The sequence below is a fragment of the Cupressus sempervirens genome, chromosome 1, assembly GCF_028749045.1.
Source record: "Cupressus sempervirens isolate cs-2001-9-10 chromosome 1, ASM2874904v1, whole genome shotgun sequence".
Lineage (NCBI taxonomy): Eukaryota > Viridiplantae > Streptophyta > Pinopsida > Cupressales > Cupressaceae > Cupressus > Cupressus sempervirens.
Window position 1 is genome coordinate 239,005,115 of NC_143118.1, and position 12,914 is coordinate 239,018,028.

The 12,914-nt window shown below is 34.9% G+C and overlaps 1 protein-coding gene across 2 annotated transcripts in view; it reads right to left on the reverse strand.

Annotated features, from left to right (window-relative positions):
- Positions 1–12,914, reverse strand: part of LOC149577048 (Zinc knuckle (CCHC-type) family protein) — a 72,850-nt gene that overhangs the window by 37,779 nt on the left and 22,157 nt on the right. For both annotated transcript variants that reach the window (XM_089821757.1, XM_089821763.1), the window contains exon 2: positions 3,586–3,925. In XM_089821757.1, the coding sequence (XP_089677883.1) occupies positions 3,586–3,912 (327 nt within the window). In that variant the 5' untranslated portion in view covers positions 3,913–3,925. The remainder of the gene's footprint in view (positions 1–3,585; positions 3,926–12,914) is intronic.

Here is a 12,914-nt window from a genome sequence, read left to right on the forward strand (position 1 = left end):
AAATCCATAAAATCTCTAAATTTCAAGGGTTTTTTCACCTTGCCTATTCATAGCTGATTCCGATCTGATTCATGAGTTGAGTCAGCCGTCCAATTCCGAGTTTTGGTTATTTGATTTTTTTAGAAAAAAACTTGATTTTCCTTAGGAAGTTGACAATTTAAAGTTTGGAAAATCAATTTCAATAACGATTATTAGGCCCTTAGGCATAAAATATCGCTTTATAATGTATTTTGGACTATTTGATTAGCTAAAATTTAGATACACCTAGGATTTATGGCACAACCCACTACAACTTGACCTCAAAGGACTTCAATTTAGATACTCCCACTTTAAAATCTTGACATCTTGGCATCTTAATTTCTCAATCACCCCTAAATCTTCAAGCTTTAAACTGCCAAAACATAACAAACCTAACAACTATGAGCGAAAGAGGGGGTCCCCATTTGTAATGGGGCGATGGCATGAAAACCTCACAACACCCCACCCCCCTTTGCTGGTGACAACAGTAAATACAGACAAGTAGTTAGGAAGCAATGTCTTTGGACTGGGCCAAAGATTGGATGGCATAAGCTTAACTTCAATGGAGCTTCTAGAGGGAACCTAGGTGTGGCTAGGGCGGGCTACATCATACATTCATGGGAGAAGAAAGTCATTGCCTACAAGTCAATTTGCTTAGCCCACTAACAATTATACAGAATTCAGCAACTTAATTGAAAAGATCTTGCTCTACAAATAATCACAATCTCAAAGGTTGAAATAGAGGGGGATTTGGTCATCGTTTTTATTGCAGTCAAAAAGCGATATATTCCTAATTGGAAGCTTAAGGGCCTTGTTAATAGGACTCTGGAGATTTTAAACACAATTGACAACTATACTATCAACCATATCTATCTAGAGGCTAATAATTTAGCAGATAATCTAGCCAATAGGGGTGCAAATGGAGAAGATATAGTAATGGTCGATGTGGCATCCAGCTCAGGTTCCAGTGCCACATAAGTCAGAATTGAGGCCTTTGCCATTCCCTAATAGGACAATGCTCATAAATGATTTGAAACTCACATTTAATTGCTGGCAGAAGAATATATATCATGGGCACCTGACATGGCAGAGACCAGATTGGAAGCAGAAGCTTTTGAGACTGCCTAGCAAAAGATGAAGAGGTGTCATGACTGAACCAATCAGAGTTATCTTCAGAAAGAAGCTTCCCGTGACACCAAGTAACCACTCTGGCTGCATGGAGTCTGTGTTTATATTGCCAAAAGCATGATGGAGACAAAAGCCTAGAAAAGAAACAAGGTCCAGTCCGAGGGAGCATTTCTACAGGTAAGGATTAGCTTGTCATTTCTTTATTTCAAAGCTTGCAAGCTTGGAATTTTAGTTTAAAATATCCAAGCCATGGCCATGATGGAATGGGTCTATGTCAGTGCCATTTAGGGCACTTATGTCTGACATATAATGTCATAGGTAGCGTGATTTGTTAACACTTTCATGTTTTATTCTGTAGGCTGGTTAGACGTTATAATGTCCCTAGCTTGTGTGTGTGTAGTGCCATATAGTGCACACTGCACAAAGACAGAAAAAACATGGACTGCCTATGCAGTATTTTGGAACTTCTATTACTACTTACTAATGTACCTCCGCTGCATCTATATTTAACAATATATGTGTGTGTGTTTCTGTTTAATAACATAAATTTTTGAACTGCTATGTGATTGAATGAAACTAAACTGAACATTATAACAGTTTGAATTCATTTGATTATATAACAGCTTAAAACTTATATTATTAAAAATTATAACTAAACATGTAAAAACCATTCCAGAAATCTAAAAATTAAACTAAAAAAATTGAGCACAAAAGAAATGGCAGCAGAAGGCATCTCGGAAGAGTGAATTGCAGAGGTCATCACATGGAAACAGAGTTGCACTTAACTGCTGACCTCAAAAGCAGACTGAAGGCATCACATTGAACAGTTGCAGCACCCAACCAGTGTAACACCAGTACTGGGGAACATTGAGACGACGGGATGCCAAGACGAGATTCTGGAACCGGGGGAAAATAGACCTCATTTTCGGGACAACAGGGGCAGCTAGGGGATGTCGTCAAGGGGAGGACAGGGAAGGGAGGGGTGTTGTATTATAATGTCCCTAGCTTGTGTGTGTGCAGTGCCATATAGTGCAAACTGCACAAAGACACAGGAAAAACATGGACTGCCTATGCAGTATTTTGGAACTTCTATTACTACTTACTAATGTACCTCCGCTGCATCTATATTTAACAATACATACATACATATATATATATATATATATAATAACATAAATTTTTGAACTGCTATGTGATTGAATGAAACTAAACTGAACATTATAAGTTTGAATTCATTTGATTATATAACAGCTTAAAACTTATATTATTAAAAATTATAATAAAACATGTAAAAACTATTCCACAAATCTAAAAATTAAACTAAAAAAATCGAGCACAGAAGAAATGGCAGCAGAAGACATCTTGGAAGAGTGAATCGCAGAGGTCATCCCATGGAAACAGAGTTGCACTTAACTGCTGACCTCAAAAGCATCACACTGAACTGGAGTCGCACAGAACATGTAACACAGCAGACCGAAGGCATCACATTGAACAGTTGCAGCACCCAACCAGTGTAAGACCAGTACTGGGGTACATCGGGATGGCAGGACGACGAGATGAGTTTCTGGGAAGGGGGGAAAATAGACCTCATTTTCGGGACAACAAGGGCAGCTAGGAGATGGCAGCAAGGGGAGGACGGGGGAGGGGTGTTGTATAGTTGACATTTAGAACTTGAAATGCTAGTTATGAAATGATGTTTCAGTAGAACATACCAAATTAAAATACTTGAATATAGCAAAATTGCAACATGAACTACAACCATTGAACATTCAACACAGTAACATATTACATACCCAGTAGTAACATTCAAAAATCAAAATTCAAATAGAAATTCAAGCACCCATCCCAGTGGCAGCATGGTTGCGGAATGGCGGAGGTGGGAGTACTTGGGTACTCAAGTACCCAGTGCGGGGATGTCCCGGGGACAGGTACTTCAAGGTCTGGGAGGGGGGTGCAAGTCCCCGAGTTACACTGCACCCAATAGAACTAGAGGCATCACATGGCTTCGTGCTTTGCAAAAGAAATGATTTTATACAGATCATTGTGTGGTTTAATGGGTAGTGAACACATTTTATAAAGAAAATATGGAAGAAGCCCTAAAAATACTGTCAGAAACCCTAAAAAGCATTTGAGAGCAATACATTTTAAATAAAAAAAGGTGTGTTTCTTCAGTACAAGCTTTCCAACGAACTTGATAATAATGTTTAAACTTTGCTGGAATTCAAATTTTTGGCCTGATTTTCACAGAACTGTGTGACTTAGCCTAAAACATTCAATTCACAACACTTTTCTCTTTCCTTTATTAGCTAGTGTTGTTGCAAATGCTCTTAGTATTATACCCCAAATATGTGTATGAATAAACACCGCAGGTACAATGCCAACAACCAGAATTCCATTTTTCATTAATGTGGATGTCAATTGGAAGACAATAACATTTACCTGAGTAAAGTGGCCAGGCTCCCCACAAATCTTACATGTAAACTCTTCTTCTTTTTTTCTTTTCCAATTCCGTTCTATTGCCTTCGATTTGGCTTCCCAAACCTTGGCTTCTCGGCTGGTGAAATCTGTAGGCACAGCATTTGGATCTCGTTCTTGTTGTTCGTCATCGGATTCACCACCAGCATTGCTACTTGTGCGTGGCCTTTTATTCAATTTATTATTTTCAAGTGGCTGTTCAGTTTTTAACCTGGGTGGTCCTGTATACTCTTTTCCATAAACCTCTTTGAAAAATTCATCATCTCTTTCTTCCTCTGGTGTCTCCGCCATTGTAATAATCTAACTGGACTCCAATATGAACATCATTTTTTCACAACAGGAGCATCAGTTACCATCCATATCAAAAAATATCCAAACCAAATATATCAATAATTGGCTTAACTCTTTCTAAATTGCAAGTAACAAATATACGAAAGATATTAATAGCACCAGGTATAGTCTACAAATCCTAGAAAACATTAGCCAACGTGGTGTAGCAGATGGATTGCAATACAATTAATCCATTCGTGTAATTAAGAAGACCATGTAAAATCCCTGATAATTCATGAGAAATCTAAGTTCTAATTTAATAACAACTCAGATTAGCCAAAGAAATACAGTAGTAAACTCTTTCTGAATCACAAGGAACAAATATATGAAAGCAATTTAATAGCACTAGACTAAGTCACAGGATACGCCAAATTTCATCCATGAAGTTTGAATTTTGGCAAACTTTTACCATTTCCAAACTTCATCCAAGTTTTATTATATTTAATATAATATTGTAATTTATAATAATATTATTTTCTTTAAAATATTATTGAGTTATTTAGTTTAATTATTTAGCAATGTCAAACTATTATGACAATTTTGTGGATATATTTACTTATATTTAAATATAAGTAAATTTATATGATTTAAATTGACATAATTTTTTCTCTGAATTTTGACCCTTGCCGAATTTCATCCAAATTTTATGATTGACAAACTCGAATATAAGCACTAGAGATAGTCTACAAAACAAACATTAGAAAAAAGTTGCCAACCAAGTGTAACAGATGAATTGCAATACCATTGATTAATTCAATTTAGTATAGAGACGGCATAGAATCTCTAAAAACTCAAGGGCGTCTAACTTGTAAATTTCAATCTTACTTAGAACTTAAAAAGGGTGTAAGTACTATAATTTTTCATTACTCTTGTAAAGCAGAGACCTGAACTACCACTCCGCTTATTAAGAAGCATAGACAAAATGAAAAAGAAAGAAGCGATGGGTATCACAATCCTTCTAAAAGCCTAGCTCAAGACAACTAAAATAATAGAACCCAACCATGCACTTTCAACCAATATATATATATAAGTTATGCTTTGTGAGAATTTATCTCACTCATTTTAACTCAAGAAAAGCTAGGATCAATATAGGATGGCAACTAGCAATTAGTATTTTTATATAAAGTTCAGAAGCATTTATATCCTTCTATTGCAAGTTGGTTTTTCTAATTTTTAATGGGAAAAATTAAAATCCTTATCCCTTGTTCCTCAAGGAATCTGCATGTTGTAAGTGCTTCTTGATCGGATTGTGTGTGAGTTTTTTCATCAAGATTTTGGGTCACACTCCATATAAATCACCAGCAAGATAGAGCAAGGTGAGAAAAACATGAGTAGTTGCAGACCTGCCAAACAAATAAGAAAAGAAAGAGGGAAGGTGAGGGAATGCAAGCCAAGGGGCTACCATGCAAACAAATAATATAAAACTTTGGAAAAAGAAAAATATGAGAAAAGAACCAAAAACAAGAGATAAAGAGAAAAGAACCAGAACTAAAACAAATAGAAGAGAAAAACATAAATTTAAAAACTAAAAGAAAATAAACTCAATAATAACAAACCAAGCAAATAGATAAAATAAAATGAAGATATATGAAACAACATGAAAAATGAAAAAAGCCCTGAGAGTAAAAAAGGAATTTATTAAAAAGAGAAGGAAAGGGATGGGAAAGAACAAATAGAAAATATAAACAAAATAATAATAAAATAATTTTAAAAGTTAAAAAATATATTTAAAAATGGGAATCAAGAAAAAATAAATAAATAAACAAAATAAAGATAAAATGAACTAAATAATAGGCAACAGCCTACAGCACAGCAACAAGTTGTGAGCTTTTCATTTGGGAGATCTGGGGTTCAAATCTACTCGAGCTTAACAAATAAAATAATTAATTTCAACAAATAATAATTAATCTCAGCTTCGGCCAATTATCTAATCAGGGGGGAAAAAAGCTAAATAAGAAAAATGAGCCACAAAAAGGAAATAAAATTAAAATTAAATAAAATCACCAAAAATAAAAATAAAAGATAAACAAACAAAAGTAAAATGAGAATAAAATGAAAATACTAAATAATCTAAAGAAATTAATTGGAAAAATTAAATAAACAAAAAGGAGAAAAAGAAAAATTTAAAAAAAAACCTAAACAATAAATAAAAAAATAATGGTTAGCTACTTTTTTAATTGTTCTTTTTTCTCCTTTTTGTTTATTTAGTTTTTCGAATTAATTTCTCTTAAGATTATTTAGTATTTTCATTTTATGTATATACATACACATATATATAAGAATAAATGTATGTATTTATATAAAAAGGAACATGAAAAAATAAAAGAGGCATTATATTGAATACATACCCTCTCTCTATAAGTATCAGAAGAAAAAATAAATATACGAAAAGAAAGGAATAAAAAAGGACAAAAGTTCCAAATAAGATAGAAAAAGGGAAAAAAAAGAGAATAATAGGAAAAAAAGTTTACTAACGAAGGGGTCATCACTAAAAAACAAAACAATAAAAGGGCAACCACAAAAAAGAGAGAGATAGACGCAGTGGGAGGAGGAGAGAGAAAGGGCGAGAGGCTCTGAAAAATGACCAAGAAAAAGGGGGAAGGAGAAAACTGACCAAAAGGGCAAAGAGGAAAAGTCAAGGGGTGAGATGTTGAGACGTATTCAAGACAGGAAGCAAAGGTTGCCACAAATTGCTCAAGCTTAACCCATCATCACTATTAAGCTTGGAAGGGAAATGATTAATAACAATCGCCTCTTTAAGCTTCCTCTTGAAAAAATTGTCTTCCACGAAACAAATCTCAAATATGGTGTTTAGTTGTGGCATAATGCTCCACTAAAGCAGATTTAACAATACCCATATGTTTGATATCTGCACTATGCTCTTTGATCCTAGCACTAAAGGAGCAACTTGTTTCCCCGATATAATGGATGCCACAAGAAAAAAAAACTTTCTAGACACTGATTCAAACAAGGCTGGCTTCCCTTGGGTCCTTAAGGATAGGAATAAAGCTCCTTAAGGTAGGCAAGGGTTTGAAGGCACACCAAAGAACTTTTTGCATCAAGATTTTTGAGGTCTTATGGGAAATGCCTTCAAAATAAGGGAGGGAAACAACCGGATGCCTTTTGGTTCAGAAGAGTTGAGGAGTAGAAGAGGAAAGAAAATAAGAGGTCTTATGGGAAATGCCTTCAAAATAAGGGAGGGAAACAACCGGATGCCTTTTGGTTCAGAAGAGTTGAGGAGTAGAAGAGGAAAGAAAATAAGATCTTGCTTGGCAAAAAGCTTGTGAGGCCTGCTTGTCAGAATACTCATTCAACTTAAAGACATGTCAGAGGTGGACAAGCTCTTGGTTTATCTTCATCACAAACCTTGTAAGCTCTCAACACAAGGGTTTGAGGAACCAACTTTTTGGCTATGGTGATGGTCAAAAGAGACATGAAGATAAAGGTCTGTGTGGGTGACTTTACAAAAAACCCAGCAACCAAGAGAGCCACCAAGTTTCCTAAGAATAAGAACATCAACGAAAGGGAGTCAATTGCTCAATTCAATCTCTTTAGTGAAAGAGAAGGAGCAATATCATTGATATGAGCATAAATTCTTCTAAATCGTCAAGATCATGCGACCAACAAACATAAGTGTCATTGACAAACCTCTTCCACCACATAAGCTTAAGAAGGGAAGAATAAAGGACCTTCTCCTCAAAAATGTTTCATATACAAGTTCCTAATAATCGAAGATAAGGGGAACCCATGTCCACACCATCAACTTGTTCGTAAATGACTCCTTGGAAGGAAAAGGAGGATCTCAAACATAATTCAACCAACAAGGTAATCTCAACATTAGTCTTGTGTTTAACAATCTCGAAGGAATCGGGGATGAGAACCTTGGTTAAGAGGGAAACAACACTAAAGCTAATCAAAATGTCAGACTTCTTGAGCCTAATGTCCTTAATAAATTCAACAAAATGGTTGGAATCTTTGTGGAAATCGGTATTACCCACGAGCAAGGATAATAATTTGACCAAATAGGAAGCTAACTTGTACATAGGAGAGCCAATGGTCTTGCATCCCAAATTTTTGCTACATTAAATAATATTCTAACCATTGGCAAAATTCATGTGAAGTTAGTCATTTGGTAAATTTGTTGGGAATGATGGTTCATATGAAATTGGTTTTATTCATAAAATTGTTGAGATATTTTGATTCATGAGAAATGGAAATTCAATTATTAGTTTATGTATCATGTGGTATGTTAGTTAGCCATTAAGATGAATTTACAAAAATGAATATCCTAAAAATTTAGAATGATTATGTGATATTTTTATTATTTGAAATTATTGGAATATATGATTACCTAGAAATCTTTCCATTTTCCGAGAGCATGTCAACAAGGGGAAGTGTTACCAAAATGAGAGTTAGGAAGGGGAAACCTAAATCACCGTCAGACCAATAGGTATGAACTTAACCACCTAGACCGAGGACTAAAACAGCTAGGCAAGCAAGAAAGTACAAGGATTACCATGGGCTATTCAGATAAACAAACAAAAACATTAGAAAGAACTTAAGTAAGAATATTACCTTCATTGTGTATGATCTCTGTGTACCGTGCAAGCTATCATATTTTAGTATAGTAAAATCATGTCTATACTCATTCTTGGGTGGGTATGAAATATGTACCTATGTATACACATATATGTATGAATATGTGTGTGTGTGTGTGTGTATACACATATCATATTACTCAAGAAAGCATGGATATATGGGAAGTGACATTATTATACCAAGACATGTTAAACATATTTTTGCCACCCTTGCTTTTATATTTCCTTGTCACAAGCATGGTCATTTATTAATTGCTTGATCAACCTTATTGTATTTTGTACCCGACACCTTATGGCATCGAGCTATCATATTCGTATGAACATTTCTTTTTGAATTTTTTTAAATATCTTGCAACGTTCTTGCCACCTCAATCTTGGTCTAACCGAACCAATGCGGGAGGCCATTTTTCATCTTGGTTGATACTTGTTCTTTATTTATGTTTTTTGATCATGGTGCGGAGACACTTCTCTTCTATCTCTCTGCACATTTATTCCAAGAATTACATATTTCTAATAATACCACAATAAAGTGTTGCACGATCAAGCTCATATAAAAGTGATTATAGTGATATATTGATAGAATCGAAGTTCGTGGGCTAAGTCTATGATTACTCATTGGATTGTTTTGAGGTCTAGAAGTCAATAATATTACAAATTCACATATACATCAGAGTGCTCGTGTGGGATCAAGTTATATTTTGTGTATCCCATTGTATTTAATGTGTCTTTCTTTTCTTGTATAAGCCGATTTTATCAACTCTGCATTTAGCTTTATTACATGCCTACAAGTACAGAGCCGAACGTGTTTAATTCCATAATGATCTTATTTGTTGACCAAAATGCTTTGCTAGTATAATATTGTGTTGCATATTTATATCATCTACATAAATGAGCACCATATAGGGACATAGTCGGTAAGTCTCTGAGATAGAAAGCTCTCTTGATGTAATCCAAACAGAACTAAAAGCATATTGCCTTATGATGCCATAGGCCGATAAAGGCATGATGTATGGCAAAGGAATAAGAGATCATGAAATCCAAAGATTTAATATAAATTTCCCAAGTAATGAGGACCATCATGGTAGTGCTAAAGGGAGGAAATTGTGGAAAGAATCTTGCAATGAAAGAAAGAAATAAAATCAGCATTTATACTTTTAAAAAAAATATAAATACAGCTCATGATAATCCTTTTGCATTTTCTTGTTGAAAAAGTCGAGCCATGGATGATCGAGCACATAAGATGCCCATCCAAAATCCTTGGCCATGGTAGTTAATTGCGTTTGCCACCATGATCACCAGAGGTCAAGGTGCTAACAATTGTAAGATAGGCTGGTTGGAATGTCTCCATAGTCTCGACAATTGACTAGTCGACACTCTAACACTAAGATGCTAAGCGGTTGGATAAGGGTGTCCCAAGCCAACTCCTAGGGTAGGGAGGGCCTTTCTCATTGGAGATTGTGCAGGGATACTAAGGGTTTGTGGTTGGGAGGTTAAGCCCATGGCAATGCTTCTCCTCTCTTCCAAATGCCAAAGCTTGCTCAACTTTGTGTCATCAAATGCTTTTATTTTAGTAACCTTTTTTATGTCTCTTTTCTACTTCCTTGTTAAAATATGTTGTTATCCTTTGAATATTTCATAACTGAGCTAGTAGTTAAATGATTGTTAATTTCTATGTATATGCAAATCTAGAATATAGATAGCTCGTATTCCCTTTCCATGTGAAGTGGTTGAGTAACTGATTTAACTATATCTCTATTCATTCGATTAAGAATAAGATCTAGTTTTCGTTATTTAGGAGCTAATTAGTTTCAGAATTTTTAGCATGCTACATATGGTATCAAAGCGTTAGGTTCAACTCTGAACCTCAAGCTTATCACAAACAAAACAAAAAATATAGATTTCAATGGTAAACAGGATGTATACTCAAATAACACCTCGCAAGAAACCCAGACATCCCATATTTTTCTATCTGATAAAGAAAATGCCGAAACATGATTATTCCTACTTCTCTATACCCAAGGATAATGAGACCCTAGCGCAAGCAATGTGGCGGATCAAGAAAGAGAGAGTCGTGTGGACTCCGACCAAGAAGGCAAAATTGAGAAACAAACTTATTGAGGCATGGAATTCCAAATAGGTTGATCCTCTTGTTTATCTTTCATAAACTATGTAAAGGGCAAAACAAGCCCAAAAATGAAAATGGATAAAATACCCTGGAATAAGGTGTCCAGTTTATTTGTTAATCTATTCTTTTGATGTGTCCTCAGGAGAGGAAATTTTTGTAAATAATGTAGTTGCAGTTACAACCAACAACATCTATAATAAGTAATTAGCATACCTTCTCTTTTGTTGAGCATAATCTCTTTAAGCATTTCAATGTTTGTTGTAAACAAATGCAAGCATAATATTGACCTAGAAAACAATTATGTGTAATAGGAACAAATCAATTTCAAAACATGGCCAGCAATGGAAACCCCATAGAGCACAAAGTAAACAGCACGGCTCACCCCTAGAACTCATCAGATTTGATGATCCATATTTTACGAGAAACACAAGCAAAACTAGACAACATGGAAAAGAGAATGAATGAGTTGGCAGCCCAGATTGGGCAAGATCGAGAGGAGACTTACTCCTCACTTCCTCCAAGAACAAAAGCTAGAAACTCTGGTCATGGTGATAAAGAAAAACAAGCTTCAATTACAACCCTTGATGAACAAAAGAAGTAGGAAATAGTTAACAGTCTGTCCAACGATATTAAGAAGATTAAACCTCCTAGGTTCTTAGGCTCCGAGTTTGGAGAAGATGCCAAGGCATGGCTAATTGAGATGGAGCAGTATTTCGAAATTAGGAGTTTTTCAAAAACATCTAAAGCAGTTTGGGGGAATATACCATCTTTTCGAAGAAGCCGCAACCTGGTGGGGAAACACCAAAATAGAACTCAATATCAAAACCACAGAGATCACATGGGACAAGTTCATCTCTATCTTCAAAAATCGATGGCTTCCTCAAACTTTCTATGATTAGAGACTGCAAGACTTCCAAAATCTCAAGCAAGGAAATTTAACCATCCATAAGTAATAGGAGAAGTTCACCTGATTATTAAAGTACGTTCCCTCTTACAAGCAAGACAACAATTTGGAAGTTGGGAAATTTATCATGCGTCTAAACAATAGAATTAGGGGAGTCGTAAATGTCCTCGCTCAACAAACCATGGAGAAGCAATCAAGCAAAACAACAGAAAAAGTGCTTATACATGAAAAGTTTAAACTAAAAAGCTCAAAAATAGACCATGCAATACTTTGTGCTGATTAAGCATTGTACAATACTATTATACTACCCAGACCTTTTTTTACGAGCGATAGTTCGCACCAAGCCATACAAGATTTGAGTGCAACTAATACCATAGTTCCGAGAATCACCAAAATCGCCGATTTGGCAATTCGATTCAAGCCTGGCAATTTTTTTGAAGCCATTAATTCAATCACTGATTTTGTCATGAATCAGCCTGATGAATCGGCACGGGCAGCCAAAAGCGAAGACATTTTTTTTTTTTTAATAAAAACACATTTTTTTTAATATGCTTTTTTGCCTTTCCTCTTTGTTTTAGCCCTAAAGGGCCTTCTAATTGTTTGGCATGAGATGAAAAGAGGATCTTCATCTTAGATTCTTACATGCATTCATGATTTGATGTCTTATGGATCTTCATCTTAGATTCTTATATAGATACATTTCATGGATCTTCATCTTAGATTCTTATATACATACGTTTCATGGATCTTCATGGCTCTTCATCTTAGATTCTTACATTTATGATTTGGTGTCTTATGGACCTTCATCTTACATACATTTTATGATTTGAATCATTATGATCCTATGATTTCTACTTACTTCAGCTACAGCCTAAAATTTGCATTTTATGTGTGTAATATAGTTACGTATGTGATGAATTCATCATTTATGTTACATGTTTATGTATGTTAACTTCTATTTGATGATGTTATAGTGTGTTTAAGTTATATTCAATCAAAGGTGTATGAAACAAGTTTTAAATTGTTAAAATCTCTAAATTTCAAGGGTCTTTTAAATTTGTCGATCCGTGGCCGATTCGATTCCGATTCATGATAGACTCGCGATTCGATTCAGCCTTGCTAATTCCGATCCTCTTTACTTTAGCTGATACAATAGAGTTTCCTGAAGGCGTACAATACAATGCGTCCGACATAAGTATCGCATGATACTTCTCAAAGTAGCTATATGATACTTTTAAAGTATCGTGCGATATTTTTATCAAAACCCCTAAATATGCATTAAAAACATGTTAAATGCTCAAAAAGGTGAAAAATAATTTGAAGTCTCATCGGGTCC